This window comes from Rhineura floridana, chromosome 11, assembly GCF_030035675.1.
Source record: "Rhineura floridana isolate rRhiFlo1 chromosome 11, rRhiFlo1.hap2, whole genome shotgun sequence".
In the NCBI taxonomy this organism is placed as follows: Eukaryota; Metazoa; Chordata; class Lepidosauria; order Squamata; family Rhineuridae; genus Rhineura; species Rhineura floridana.
In genome coordinates this window covers 15,659,569-15,674,753 of record NC_084490.1, presented here as the reverse complement: position 1 = coordinate 15,674,753, position 15,185 = coordinate 15,659,569, and the positions used below count along the sequence as shown (strand labels likewise).

Here is a 15,185-nt window from a genome sequence, read left to right as displayed (position 1 = left end):
GTAAGGACAGAATATGGAGAAACCGATGGGTTCCCAATCGGAAAGGGTGTGAGACAGGGTGTATTTTATCACCCTGTTTGTTTAATCTATATGCAGAACATATACGGAAAGCGGGATTGGACAAAGATGAAGGAGGTGTGAAAATTGGAGGGAGAAATATCAATAATTTAAGATATGCAGATGATACCATAGTACTAGCAGAAACCAGTAATGATTTGAAACGAATGCTGATGAAACTTAAAGAACACACAAAAGCAGGACTACAGCTGAACGTCAAGAAGACTAAAGTAATGACAACAGAAGATTTATGTAACTTTAAAGTTGACAATGAGGACATTGAACTTGTCAAGGATTATCAATACCTTGGCATAGTCATTAACCAAAATGGAGACAATAGTCAAGGAATCAGAAGAAGGCTAGGACTGGGGAAGGCATCTATGAGAGAACTAGAAAAGGTCCGCAAATGCAAAGATGTATCACTGAACACCAAAGTCAGGATCATTCAGACCATGGTATTCCTGATCTCTATGTATGGATGTGAAAGTTGGACAGTGAAAAAAGTGGATAAGAGAAAAATCAAATCATTTGAAATGTGGTGTTGGAGGAGAGCTTTGCGGATACCATGGACTGCGAAAAAGAAATGATTGGGTGTTGTAACAAATTAAACCAGAACTATCCGTAGAAGCTAAAATGATGAGCTGAGGTTATACTTTGGACAAATAATGAGAAGACATGATTCAGTAGAAAAGACAATAATGCTTGGAAAAACAGAAGGGAGTAGAAAAAATGGAAGGCCAAACAAGAGATGGATTGATTCCATAAAGGAAGCCACAGACCTGAACTTACAAGATCTGAACAGGGTGGTTCAGGACAGAAGCTATTGGAGGTTGCTGATTCATAGGGTCGCCTTAAATCCTAACTGACTTGAAGGCACATAATTATAGCAACAAAAGGTGAATGCTACTACCTGTCTTCACAAAAGAAAAGCCCATTACCCTGACCATAGTACTCATCATAGATATGGAAATTGAGGAAGGACACCTGACTGATCCAATCAATTCTGCATCCCTCTTTGAGGCTTTTGTTCAGAAAGGTAAAAAAACTGGAATCTTAGAACCATGGGTTTTTTTCTGGCTTCTGGGTCTTGGTCATTCACCCTGCTGAATATCACTGTACCTGAAATTACCTGCTGAATCACTTAGCCAGGCAGAACCCAGAGATCTGACTCTCCCCTGCTCTTCCTTCACTGCCTCTGGACCCCTGCCTGCTGAAAGAGGTCTCTGCTTGCTCAAGCTGCTTCAAAAGCTCTTTTCAGGCCACACTATTTTTCCTGCTTCGCTCTGGGCCTTTGCTAGCCAAAGCAGAGATCCAAGAAGCCATTTCAGGACCCCTGCCTGCTACACCTGCTGTTTCCCTGCGTGATCCAGGAGTCTCAATGTGCTCCAGTTCTTTTCCAGATTGCCCATCAGGGCTGGGAAAGGTATATCTCGCTCTATCCTGTCTTCTGGAGGGCCTTTCCCTACAAATTGTAGCCTCCACATCTGCTCCCTCTGCCTATCTTTGACTGCGAGTGTGGGTGTTTCAGAAGCCATATTCTGATCCTCCCTGCCTGCCTGCGCATGATGGAGGCCTAGTCTGCAAAGTGAGCCCAGAGACAGAGCAAGCTAGTGTGCCTTCCTCAGTTGTGCTGAACTCAGCTCCCTCACATCTCCTCTCAAGCCTTGTGTGCTTGCTCCTTATTTGAGTTTGTATGTGAGTTTAGTTATTTATTTAGCTAATTCTCTCATGCATATTGTTACTGAGCATCCCCACTGATGCTAACAGATATGTATTAGTACTGAGCTATTCCCCACCCAAGTGTTAAATGTGTATATTTTGATTCTGTGTGTCTATGTTCAATATATATCTCCTTGTTTAAGATCTGTGTGAGTGCAAGTTACTGGGTAAATCTGCCAAGACACTGTTGCGTGTCAAAAGATCCTAATTCACAAGACTTGTAGAATGTGTAAAAGTGAAACAGGTGTCTACAGAGGAGCCTTGCTGATGCATTCCCACGTGGCAGGAAAACATCGTCTTGGAAGGGCCAATCCACCCTTCCTGAGAGAGGGAGGAATGCCTCTTCTAAGATGACACCGGCCATGTTTTTTGTTTTGTAAATTGCTTGCATTTTGATAATATTAACAGGTTCTTCTCCCAACCTCCCCCCCCCGCCAATAAAATCGATGTTTCAGTTAAATCGATTCATGCCGACGCCGCGGCTTGTAGTTTGCAAGGGATTTCTTTTCTCTCCGGCTGCAAAGTGGCCTGCAAGCCCGCGCATCTTTTACTTGAGAGTAAGCCCGCTTGAACTCAGCAACACTTACTCCCAAGTAAACACAGCTGGGCTCAGGCTTAGTGAAGCTCTCTGCAGCGCTCAAGATGGGTTAGTCAGTTCCGTCATGCAATGCAATGCAATGCGGGGGGGCGAGAGATGGTTACAAACATACGAGCCCCCTTTGCAGATCACCCGGGCAAGGAATAGTTAATCCCTATACACTCTACCGCCCACCCACCCTGGTCTCCATGTGCAGAGAGACGGAAGAGGAGGGCAGGCAGAGTCTGGTCAGGAGGGGCTCGCGGGAGCGCGGGCTGTTTGCTCATTTCCTGAGGGGAGGGGGGTCCGATCTTCCATCCCCCCGATCGGAGCGTGGAGGGGGAAGAGTGGGGAGGGCTTGTTCTTGCCGGCCTCCTCTCACGGAAGAATCTCGTGCTTTTCCCAGCGGTGGAGGCGCTGTTATGGTTTGCACAGGTGAAAACACAGGAGTAGGAGGCGGGTACCGAGCGAATTGGTGCGGGGGGGGGAAAGGGACCTGCTCTCCCTCTCCGTGTATAGAGATTTCTGACTGGGGGAAAACGGGAGTGGAGGGCGGCAGCTTGCTTATGTCCATGCTTCCCCCTTTCGGGCACACACCGCGTGGGAGAAGAACCTAGGAGTCCCCTCCTCAACTCCCCGCGTTGCCCTGCAATGCCCCCTTTTCCTCCAGCAACATCGAACTGCTTCCCACCCTCCCAGCGAGGAAGCGAAGGCTCGGGCGTGCTGCCTTTTAACTCGAGCTACCGCCCCGCCCCCTTCCTTCCCTCCCTCCCACAGTTGGGAGGGAGGAGGGAACCCAGGCGTCCTAGCCCCTCCCTCTCCTTTCGGCGTTAACCTCTTATCCATCCCTCTTTCCGGCAACGCGGAGAGAACTCAGGAGTCCTGCCTTTTAACCTCTTCCTCCCCCTCCCTTGTAAATTCCTTACAACCCTAACCCTTTGGTCCCACAACTTTGGTAGGGGAATCCCTTTCTACCCCCTTTCCCATTTTTGGAGGGCTGGACCCAGAAGTCCAACCCTGTCACCTTTCGTTTTCCTTTCTGAACTCCTACCCTCTGCAAGGAAGGAAATAATCCGAGTCTGTACCCCACTCTTGGGGCTGGGAAGAGAGGCGCCCAATCTTTATTTTCTTACCAGCTACTGATTGCATGGATCCCCTCAGTTTCAACAAACCTGGCTTCACCAAGAGGGGCTCACAGCAATTAAAACCCAACACTAAGATGTTTGGATCACCAGCTTTTGAATGAGATAGAGTGTGGCTGCCCGTTTATCACCGAATGGATCTGGAGCTATTAGCAGGTAGAAAGCACTCCTCCTCTGGGATGGGTGGTGGCTAGGGTTACCAGGTTCGTGGCCTGAAACTGATCCTGTATCTTTAGGAGAAGAGAAAGTCAGCCAAGTGCAGGTGTTCTTGCAACTCTGTAATGGGAAAAACCACAAGGTGGAATTTCCCCTCCCTCCTCCACAACTTTTGAAGATACAGAAGACCTCTTGGTTGCTGGGCCTGGCCTCCAAGAGGTGCAAGAACACCTGCACTTGGCTCACTTTCTCTTCTCCTAAAGATACAGGATCAGTCTCAGGCCATGAACCTGGCAACCCTAGTGGTGGCTCACTGGGAGAGCATCTGCTCTGTATGCAGATGATCCCAGGTTCAGCCCCTGCCATCTCCAGGGAGGGCTGGGAGGGACCAGTGCCTGAAACCCTGGAAAGCTGCTGCCAATCAGTGCAGACAGTCCAGAGCTAGATGGACCCAGTGGCCTGACTCTGTACAAGGCAGTTTCAAATGAAAAGTTTAATGACTCCTCCTGATCAAACTTCTGTGAAAACACAGCAGCCCACAGAAGCAGCTTTTCTGTTCATTTGCAGACACTCTCCTGGCCTTTGACAGTTGGCAACATGGGCTGGGCTCCACGTTGTTTCCCTCAGCCAGTGGAGCAGGAGGTGGATGGTACAGACATCTTTCTCTTAATCATTTCTTTTGATGTCATTTCCTGGCATTTTGGAGCTTGAGCGAGTATGGAAAGCCCTTAACACAACATGCTGAGCCAGAAAGATTTTTGTTGTTAACTGAATAAAAAACGGTATAGTTTTCATTGCAAGTCAGACCAGAAAGCCAATTTAGATCAGAAGTGTTAATAAGGACTATGATACTGTCTGATGGTAGTCTTTTTCTATTTCTGTTGTGCCAAGTTATTTATCTGTCAGCATCTTCTTGTCTTCTGCCTGAGGGGAAAAGTGTGAAAGTACTGTTTTTGTTTGTTTGTTTATTCATACACCTATACTTTTTAACCAGGTAGTCTTTTTTCTGCCCTCAGCTGTCTGGTTTCAAAATCAGTGCCTTTAGGAGATGGCTGTTCTTGGGCCGAACATAAACTGACGCCCCAGAACTAACGTGGGACAACAGTAACCCACCCTGCTTCTGGAAGCCAACTGTATAATGGCCGCCAAGCCAAGTGGACCCTCATCCACTTGGGTTCTCCGCTTCCCTTCACCATTGGAACCAGGGGTCGAAATCAGTGTCGAAATGGAGGAGAACTCGCCTCCTGTTGGGACCATCAAGGAGATCCTGAAGTGCTCTCAGTCTCACAAAGACTGGATGGATCCAACTGAAACAGGCGGGAGGCCCCAGTGTTGGGAAGTTTGGCAACAGGTGCTTCTGCCCACTCCAGAGGAAGAGGAGTCTAGCGCAAAAACACCTGAGGTGATATTGGAGGATGATATTGAAACTTGTGTCATTTCTTTTGAAAATGCGTCTGACCCTAAAGAAGAGAGAGGGTCAAAAACTGAAGTGATGGTTGGGCCTGATTGTGTGATTACTATTGAAGAAGAGGAGATTGACCTCAAAGGGCAGGAGTCACCAAAACCTGGAGTTGTGTTGGAGGATGATATTGAGGCCTGTGTGGTGGTGTATCCTGAAGAAGGGGCTGACCCCCAAGTACAAGAGGAGACCCAGCTTAAGATCATAGATGGAGGGAACGTTGAAGACTTCATGGAGTCTCTTGAGGACACAGGCCTCCCCAAAGTAGAAAAGGCCATTCAGACTGAACCGACCCAGAGGGATAATACTAAGGTCTGTGAGGCCTGTGTCCAGAAAGCAGCCAATTCCAAAGAAGAAGAGTTAACAGAACCTGAGGTGGCATCGGAGGAGGATTGCCAGGCCAGTCTGGCTCCCCCAGAGAAAACAGTGGAACCTAAAGAAGAAAGAGTGACTCAGCTTGGCAGAGAAACACAAGAGGCTTGTAACAGTCCAGAAGCTAAAGAAAAGGGATGTGATGCGAAAGGTCAGGCAGCCATCTTGAGAGAAGATGGCATTGCCATGGAGACTGCCCGCCAGGGTTTCCGGTGGTTTTGCTACCAGAAAGCTGAGGGCCCACGGAAGGCTTATGGACAGTTGCGGGAACTTTGCCGTCTTTGGCTGAAGCCAGAGAGCCGCAGCAAGGAGCAGATTCTGGAGCTGCTGGTCCTAGAGCAATTCCTGGCCATTTTGCCTCAGGAAATACAGAGCTGGGTGTGGCAGCAGCATCCAGAGACGTGTGTACAGGCTGTTGACCTGGTGGAAAACTTCCTGACAGGACTTTCTTTGCTTGAGAGGCATGGTAAAAAGGTGAGGGGCTCCAGGAGGAGATGGTGTGTGGACTAGCCATGAAGCACGTCTTTGGGGATGGGGCTTGTGTGGAGTGTTGGGCTACTCAGGGATTCAGAGGCACTGTGAGGTTGAGATGGCATAGTTATTTGCTGAGGGTGAGAAAGTGTCATGTAAATGCCAATATAAATAAATACGGCAAGACGATCCCAGAGTTCTGAAGATTGGCTCTAAGGCTTATCAGACTTGAGTGCAGGGGAAATGCAGGACGTTATACAGGGAAAGGTGGCATGCTATTGGAGCTTTTTGATCACCTGACTTTTTTGGGGGTGCTGAGAAATTTTTCAGTGTTGTATTTTTTTCCTGTAAATTTTCTGTTTCTAGATGTGTGTTTTAATAACATTAATTAGGGGCATAACAAATGGATACAATACTAGCGAAATGGACGGTTTCAACTTTGTGCCTTGCTCCTTGAGCATAATAAAATTATGAATGCGTTGGCAGTGTTTTCCTCCCACCTTCTGGAGGGTAACAGAGGAGACAGGGTTGTGTGATCATACGCATCCCCTTTTCCTCCTTCAAACGATATTAAGCACGAGGAGAAAGGAATGCCTGAAGGTCAGATCCAGGTCATCAGAAAATTTTCTGCTTCAGATTTTGCCTGAAAACTCTCGTTTTTTCCCTAAGGTTCATTTGGTAGGTAGAGTTAACAGTGTTCTTATCCTTAACCAGTGTCACTGTATCATGGAGCTTGATCCTCAGGATCTGGAATTCAAGACCCAGAGCGCACAGCACTCCTTGATTCTAAAGAAGTCTCTGTGTGAGTCATGAATAGGTCTAAGGAGCAAGCAGAGTACTAAGGGGGGATCCATTGTCAGCCAGTCAGTAGAGGAGGGCTGTCTAACCTTTTTCAAGCTGCGGGCTTCATGACCTGTGGTTAATGCTCCAGGAGCCCCATGTCAAAGGGGGTGTGGTGGATAACTGCAGTTTTCAAGGCTGTGTTCCAAAAGACTTTACTATCAGCTGTTATACACTCTGTTAAATCATTTTTTATCATTCGCTGTTAAATTCAGTTGCAAACATTCCTTAAGGAGAAACTTGGGTTGGGGGGGCTAGTTGGTGGCTGCAAAAAAAGTTTTGGCATCACGGAATCACAGAGGGGGACCTACAAGAATAGTTAGTAAATCAAAAAACAACAACTTTAAAAAAAACAATTGGGGAGGTCTTCAGGGGGGTCACAAAAAAGGCTGCAGGTTAGCCACCCTTGCAACAGAGTGCTGAACTTTAGCATGGCAAATTCTTTGTTGAAAACCCAGTTTATCCCTGGATTTGCTGGTTGACAAGCACTATGTCTAATCCAGAGCAGCCTCTGTGGGTGAATTAAGAGGAGTTATCTTCCCAGCATGCTGTGATGGTTGCAGTTGCTATGCATGTTGGAAATGGCGTGGAGCTTGCTTTTCTGAAGGAGATCATGATGGATTCTAAGCCAGTGCATGGTGGACAATCTAAAGGTTCATGCAAGACAGAAACTTGAGGTTACACCTGTGTGCACTCTGTGCTTTAAAAAACAAACAAACCCAAACCTACAGCATTCTGCACTAGATAAAACTACATTCTGCAGTTGGAATAAATGATGACTCTCAAATGCACTTATGTTTGCTTATTTTGCAAAAGTATTTTGTTTTGAAGGACATCAAAGTTCCATCTAATCCTTGGAAATAGTGTCCTGGGTTTGGAAATCTCTCCAGATGTTTGTATTCTGGTCTTCTGCTCAGCCATAAGGGCTAGAAATATGGTTTAAAAAACAAAAATATTGCAGTTCCCAGGATACATAACTCTGTTCACAGTTCCATAACTTTCTGCACAGTATACAAAAACAATGGCTATCTTGGAATGAATAACTAAAGGGAATGCTACTTGTTCCAGGACTTGAAGAGTACATGAGACAGACAAGGGTGTATTAATAATAAGTGTGGGTAATGTAGGGAGAGAACAAATAAGCACAGTGTGGGCAAAAGAACTTTTAAAACTTGCATTGTTTCAGGCACTGGTGACTTTTGAAGAGGTGGCTGTATACTTGTCTGAGGAAGAGCGGAGACTCCTGGATGAAACCCAGAAGCAGATCTACAGGGAAGTCATGCTGGAGAATTATGAAAATGTCCAGTCACTAGGTGAGAATTTGTTGAGGGTGTGGAGTGGGGCTTGGGATCCACCTGATGTCCCTGGGGAAGATCTCTGAATCAGCTTGGCTCCTCTAGTGTTTGCATACAAGGTAGGGAGGAGTTGCTAGAACTTCCTGTCAAAAAGATTCAGTCATCGCCTTTGGAGATGCAATTCCTCTGAAGGCTTGACTTGATTACTAAATGTGGGGCTGTTCTTGAAGTTCAGCTGTTCAAGTTTAGGCTTGTATAGGACATGGCAGCTTGTCCCCCAGACAGTGGGCCATCTGTTGTTTCCATCTCCTAAATCAGTGAGGTTGGCGGCCACAAGGGAGAAGTCCTTTTTGTGTGGTGGCCCCATGGCTTTGGAATTCCCTGCTAGTGGATCTGCAGTAGGTTCCCACATTTTGAGTGTTTTGGAAAACCCTAGAGCAGGGGTGAGTAACCCCTGGGTATTTCCGAGGAGGGGGAGAAAGGGTGAAGTCCCCTCCATAATGAACCATAATCCCCAGTTTCCAAGTTTTGATTTTTTTTTTAAAAAAGTATGCTTCTAGCATTTGTAGAACCTGAGATATTAGGCAAAATGTACAGGCATTATTCTTTTTCTTTTTGTGTGTGTGAGAGAGAAATTAGCCTTCCTTTCAGTGTTTCACTCCTTGCCCCCCACCGGAAAAATTCCTGTGGATGCCCATGAGCTAACCCCTAGTTTGGGGTCCTGATCCAGCCCCCAGACAAATTTTTCTGCTCCCCACCCAAGACTCCCAACAATCTTGGCAATACAAGCAAAAAAGTGGAGAGGGGCAGGGAGATTACTTGAGTAGAGGGAGTGATAATCCCTCCTCCTTAGCTGTTCTGCACAGATTAAAATATACAGTGCTATGTGGCTTTCTATTAATGTCTGAATGACCCCATTCAATTGTTCAGGATGCAGCTGAAAAGAAAAATATTTTAAATATGTAGATACAATCTTTGTCAACTTTTAATAATAAAAACGTCTGCAATGATATTTAGGAGTTCCAAGGTTAACAGGTAAATGTTTTTGGACTACATTTCATTCTCATGGATTGGAATATTTATTTATTTATTATAGCATTCTTCTATAAAACAGCATTTATTCTGTTTTTCTACACCACATTCAGGATTTCCAGTTTGCAAACCAGATCTGATCTCCAAAATGGAGAACAGCGAGAACCAGGAACTGTGTTTTCAAGATCCCCAAGATTCTAAAAAAGGAAGAGATGCTGGTGAGTAAAGGGTTGCCTTTGACATTACTGGTTTTTATTCTGTTCAGAGTTGGAAGTCTTCACTTCTGTTTTTGACTAACCACAGCTTATTGTGTTGTCCAAACCCAGTAAATTGTGGTTAATCTTAACTGTGGTTTGTTGAAATAAGCCTGCTTCAACCATGGGTTATAAATCTGGTTTGTTTCAATAGATGTAGTTAAGATTAACCACAGTTTAGGATTTAGACACAATGCCAAACTGTGGCTAACTGAAATTGATCACATCAGAGGGAAAGGGAGCAGGCAAGCCAGAGACTTGCCTAAGCTCATTTCCATAGTTTATCATGGCATGCATATGCAGTCAGTGTATGTGGATGAGAGAGAAAGGAGGGGAGATGTAAGGAGTTGATCCAAACAGGCAGAAGTTGAGTGAAGTGTTTTATTTGGTATTTAATGAGGGTGACAAAGACTGTGAGGGGCCTGGACCAATAGTTTCAAATGAGAAGAATTTAGACTAAAAATTGGAACTACCTGATGTTCCAACAGTGGAACAGATTGCCTCAGAAGGGGGTGGACTTCATTAGAGGTTTTTAAGCAGAGGCTGGATGGCCGCTCATCGGGGATGTAGAAGTAGTAGGTTTACTGCATTGGCAGGAGGTTGGACTACATTACCCTTTGAGGCCCCTTCCATCTCTGTCAAGTGGTGCTCTCAGATGTTGGTCTGGATTCCAGCACCCCACAAACCTTGGTTATATCCCATAACTTCCCACTCCCATACAGTTTTTATGAAGGTTAGAGACACGCTTGAAAGCTGGTTGGACTTAGTCTGGGGACTGCAGTGGGGGCTGGGGAGGATGGGGGCTGTGCCAGAGATGGCAACAGCTTATAGGGTTCTTCATACAATTGGGCATTGTCCATTTTTCCCAGTTCAGGGAGCTTGGAACTGTAAGGGAGCTAATGCTTCAGTGGTGAAGCAGCTCTGACTGGGAGCTTATATAGGAACTAGAGGCTCCACCCCTTCTTGACTCTCAGATATGGCGTGATCAAGATGGGGGTGATCTGAGAGCTGGCAGCTGGTGTGGTGACTTCCAGCCCTGGGGCAGGGTCCAGATCTAGTGACTCTTTAGAATCACTGGTGGTGTGGAGGTAGATCTGCTGAGGGGTCCTGCTCCTCCTCTTCAGGATCCTGGCTAGGGCTAAACCTAGACAAGCATTGTCTCCATAACCCGTTCCCTTCATTCTCTTTCTCCTTTCTAGAGGATGCTGAGCTCTTGAACGAGCCTGACTGCAAGGAGTTGACAACCTGGAAGGAAGAGAAAGCCATGGATGTCCTGCTGACTGCGCCAAGAACTGCAAGCACTCTCGAAGGCTGGGACAGCACAGACAAAAGCAGCCCTCCCAGCAGGGAAGGAAACAGGCCCCGCTGGCATCGGACTGAGCCACGCTTTGCATGCCCCGACTGCGACAAGACTTTCCCTTGGCAGTCAGCCTTGGCTCGGCACCAGCTCTCGCACTCCGGAGAGAAGCCCTATCAGTGCTCGGACTGTCCCAAGACTTTTGCCCAGCACTCAAAACTAGCCCGGCACCGACGCCTCCATACCGGGGAGCCCTCCTGTGAGTGCTCTGAGTGTGGGAAGCGCTTCTGTGACCGCTACAAGTTAGCTCGCCACCAGAAGATCCACTCCGGTGAGCGGCCTTTCCACTGCCATGTTTGTGGTCGTGGCTTCTGTCTCAGTTCCAACCTGCGACAGCACTTGCGGGTGCACACAGGCGAGCGCCCCCACAGCTGCCCAGAGTGTGGAAGGTGCTTCAGTCGTCGCTCCAACCTCATCCAGCACCTCCGGGTGCATCAACTTCAGTGGCAGGAGCAAGGAGGGCAGGGCGAGGGGCTCCAGGCGGGGGACTCTGAGTTTGGACAAGGCTCTGATCTCGGTGAGGAGGAATGGGAATACGAGTGGATTACAGAGACACAGGATGGTGAGCAGGCAGGCGAGCTCCATCCTAAAAATGACGGGGGCGAGACACACTTGGAGCTTGGAGCTGGGGATCACAATGATGAGATCCTGGAGCTCCGTGTCGGGGATTATGAGAATGGGTGGAATGCAGAGATCAGTGGTGGAGACAATGAGCATGGTGAGATTATGGAGCTCCAGCTTGAGAACCATGAACACCAGCAGCGTCTGGAGCTCTGTACTGGAGACCCTGAGAGTGAGGAAATATTGGAGCTCCGTGTAGGGGATGGTGATGAACATGGATGGAACGACAAGGAGCTCGATGGTGAGGATGATGATTGCCTGCTTGTCAGTGATGGAGGGCCCCTCTGCTCTGACAGCCAAGAGAATTGTCGCAGTCCAAATTTCCAGTTTGCCAGCCAAACCCATCTAGCAGGGAATGAGGTCCCCCAGTGCTCTGACTGTGGGAGGAGATTCACCCGGAATTCCAGCCTTTCCCGACACCAGCTAGTCCATGCCACAGGGCACCCCCACGCATGCCGGGAATGCTGCCGCTCCTTCAGTTTGCCCAGCCTGCTGGCTCAGCACCAGCTCACACATGCCTCTGGACAGCCTCATGCATGCCCCAACTGCCCCAAAAGCTTCAGCCACCGTTCCAAACTGGTGCGCCATCAGCGTGTCCACACGGGCGAGCGCCCTTTCCAGTGTGGCGAATGTGGGAAAAGCTACAGAGACAGCTCAACACTCCTCCGGCACCAGCGTGTCCATGGCAAGCCTGAGGCCTTGGGATTTGCTCCCTTGCAGGATACCTCTCCTTCCTCCCCTGATCCCATGGTGGTGATGGTATAAGCACCAGCTGCAGGAGAACTCAGTGCAACTTCCACTGTGGGAAGCATCCACTGAATGGCTGTGGCTGGAATCCTTGGTGTGGATGAGCCATGTCTGTATAAACTGGCTAACCCTTTATTGTCCTGACTGTGATTTGGGGTGCTGGGGTACGATTGATTGCCATTGTGAAACAATTCCAATTTGCAGTTCTTTTGAGAAAGGATTGGAGTAATGTTGGAAAAAGAGGGGGTATCTGTTAGAGGAGGCAAGCCTGGGAATCTAAATGGCCTCCACCTGCCAGTGTTTGGGTTGTAACTTATCCCTACAGATTTATTCCTGTCATCAAGAAGGAGGACTTGGGATTTCAGAGGGAAGTGTGTATCACACAGTCCCAAATCCCTTGCAGTGTTCATTCTTCCTTTTGGCTCTCTGCCCAAATACCCCTGTAATGACACCTTAACCCCACTTTCAAATAGCCTGCTTTGCCCCGGTGGCTTCCCTAATTTCATTGCAATCCCCCCCTTCCCACATTCCCCCCCTCCAAGGGTTGGAGATAAAGGCAGAGCTTTGAAGTATCCTTAGGCCACACCTCCAGCACCTAATTGGCTGGTTTTTTTCTTGCAGAGTATAGGGCCAGGGTTCTCTTGAAACCAGCAGTGGAAGAGGCTGGAATGGTGAGGTGCTGGCTGAGAAGTCATTGCCCATTGATTGACGCAGGCGGAAGGTGATTTCTGCTCATGGCAGCAGGCACCCTGACCAGTAACCATGTGAACAGATAAAAGCCTACAACAGCCCAAGTGACAAGCTATTACTCTTAACTTCCCAAAACAAAACCTACCTTCCTGGTGCTGGTCACTTTGGAACAGGTGTAGGATGCAGGAGGATACATCTTGAGTGGGGGCTTTAAAATAATATTGATCCCACCCTCTACACTTCACAGATAAATGTGGTAAACCTGTTTCTGGACTGTACCTTATTGACTTGCAGGGTGTGTGTGAGAATGTTTCCATATTTGGTAGTGATGGGGAACCTCTACATACAGAAAACTAGTATGCCAGGGGAATGTATAGTCTAGAACCTTTCTGCCTGACATGACGGGAACTGTACATTTTTTTGTGTACACGGAGTTGCATGAAAACGTGTAACCCTTCCCCATCCCAGCAGGCTGAAGTGGTACAGTCCAGAGACAGAATTCTAGTTTTAGGGTCGCAAGGTTCAGGATGAGCACAATTCCTCTTTACGGAAGTCAAGACCAATCACTTCCTAATTGTAACTTTTTAACCTCCAGCTTATCTCCAAGGCTCTCTTTGGCTTTCAAATAGCCCAGTCAAGATCCATCTTAGTGGTTTGGTTGAAAGATTGTTAATGAGCAATGGAAGCCACTTACTTTGTCTCATATGTGTTGGGTTTTATCTGCTGTGAACTCTTCCCCTGTGGTTTTCCATCAGATAGAGAAGATGCCAGTATGACTTGGGAGATTGCACAGTTGTGGGAAGAGTTAGGGGGTGGTTGTGGGCTGCTTGATTGTACATATGGGAAATAAAGTCTATTTTCTTTTTTGTTTCCATAACTTTCCTGGCAGAATCCGTAGAACAAATTTTGCTCTATAACGCATACACTCTCTTCTCTGGTGGCTGAAGGGACAAACTCATTTCTCATAGCACGGAGTTTCAGTTACGGCCTCTAGGGCAAACCTCCAGCTTGCGGGATCAACTTTATTTTAACTGGAAAGCCAAGATCCACCAACCAGAGCCAGGCGCAAAATAGTGGCTCAGATGGGCAAATTTATGCTAAGAATTAAGGAACAGAAACCTCTGAAACTCTGAACACATGCTCAGCCCAGGAATTAATGAACCAGTACCAAAACCAAGCTTGCAAATCTGCTCCTGGGTTTCTCCTCAAATGTTCGTTTTTTAGCAAATTAATTTGCAGGGGGGAGAAAGCTTTTTTTTGTTGGGGGGGAGCTTTTTAGTTGCTATTTTTAGACAATTGGGAGGCAGAACCCCTTGCCAATGTACTGCAAGACACCCAGAGAGCTACCAATACATGCAGATCTACCTTCTACCACTGCCCCCTGACCATATAGGCAATTTCTTAAAGATTTAGAGAAATCATGTTAATAGTACTCATAGGAGCTGGAGGCTGTGCTGCTTGCTGTGCTAACACAGCACTCTCTGCAACACTGCTGTTGGTTTACTGGTCTAGAAGAGAGGGACTAGTGCTGCTTTTCCTAACTTTGTGACAGGTAGACCTTTTAACAGGTGAAGCAGAAAAAACTTGAAGGTCCAAAGATTCATTGGAATAAAGATCTAAAAGGCCTCTGCCTGGCCCTTGGGACTCTCCCTAGACCTTACCCGCTCCCCAGTTACTCCCCTCTTCCAGGGTGCCACATCTCACTGGCTGTACTCTGCTTTGCACCCTCCTTGAGTGCTTTTGCCAAGCTGGAATGGATTCTTTAATAATGCCTCTTGCTTGCCTAGACCAGTTGTGGGGAACCTGTCTCCCTCCAGATGTTGCTGAGCTACAATTCCCTTTGGCTCCAGCAAGCATGGCCAAGGATGATGGGAGATGTAGGTCAGCAACATCTGGAGGGCCACAGGTTCCCACACCTGGCCCAGATGGAGGATAGAAAAGGGTATGTGAGAGTGTGTAGAAACTGTACAAAGGTAAAACTTCCATGCGCCTACTTTTGCCTCTGGCCTCACCCGCTACTGGCATGTGTCCCTTGAAAGATTGCCTAGAAGGGAATGTGGCTCTTGGGCTTAAAAGTTTTTCATTGCTGCTGTCTGTATTAAAAGTTTACTGCCCGTGGCAATTGGGTTAGAACTGACCCGTGAAGTCCCCTTCAGCTTCATTAATCTGATAGCATCTAAATGTCAAAATCCAATTCTGTTCTCTGGGCAGAATACATAAAAGAAAGTGTTTGTTTGGGGAGTGAGCTTCGGCTGAGTTTGGATACAGGGTGTGCCAGGAGATTATTGTTTAATCAAGTGCTTCCACTGCTTAGTAGGAGATTACCCTATAATGGATGAAGCTATCGCGGAAAACCTGTATGCTTTCAAAATGTAAGTTTCTTTGCGTATTCTGTT

At 47.2% G+C, this 15,185-nt stretch overlaps 1 protein-coding gene across 2 annotated transcripts; it reads left to right on the top strand.

Moving 5' to 3' along the window:
- Nucleotides 1–2,518: 2,518 nt before the first annotated feature.
- LOC133367270 (zinc finger protein 471-like) lies at nucleotides 2,519–13,689 on the top strand. 2 transcript variants are annotated; one of them, XM_061591317.1, is made up of 5 exons: nucleotides 2,519–2,788; nucleotides 4,668–5,956; nucleotides 7,980–8,106; nucleotides 9,234–9,338; nucleotides 10,574–13,689. In XM_061591317.1, exons 2-5 carry the CDS (start codon nucleotides 4,790–4,792, stop codon nucleotides 12,115–12,117), a joined length of 2,943 nt encoding a protein of 980 aa, XP_061447301.1. In that variant the 5' UTR covers nucleotides 2,519–2,788; nucleotides 4,668–4,789; the 3' UTR covers nucleotides 12,118–13,689. The 2 variants fall into 2 exon arrangements, with proteins under 2 accessions (XP_061447301.1, XP_061447300.1); XM_061591316.1 differs by lacking the exon at nucleotides 2,519–2,788 and adding an exon at nucleotides 3,123–3,651.
- Nucleotides 13,690–15,185: the final 1,496 nt, after the last annotated feature.

What these genes read in the sequence shown, in the direction of transcription:
- LOC133367270 (XM_061591317.1), top strand. Translation starts at nt 4,790, where the DNA reads ATGGCCGCCAAGCCAAGTGGACCCTCATCCACTTGGGTTCTCCGCTTC. An exon ending in TGAAAATGTCCAGTCACTAG is followed by an intron (nt 8,107 to 9,233) that starts GTGAGAATTTGT and finishes CACCACATTCAG; the next exon opens with GATTTCCAGTTTGCAAACCA. An exon ending in TAAAAAAGGAAGAGATGCTG is followed by an intron (nt 9,339 to 10,573) that starts GTGAGTAAAGGG and finishes TCTCCTTTCTAG; the next exon opens with AGGATGCTGAGCTCTTGAAC.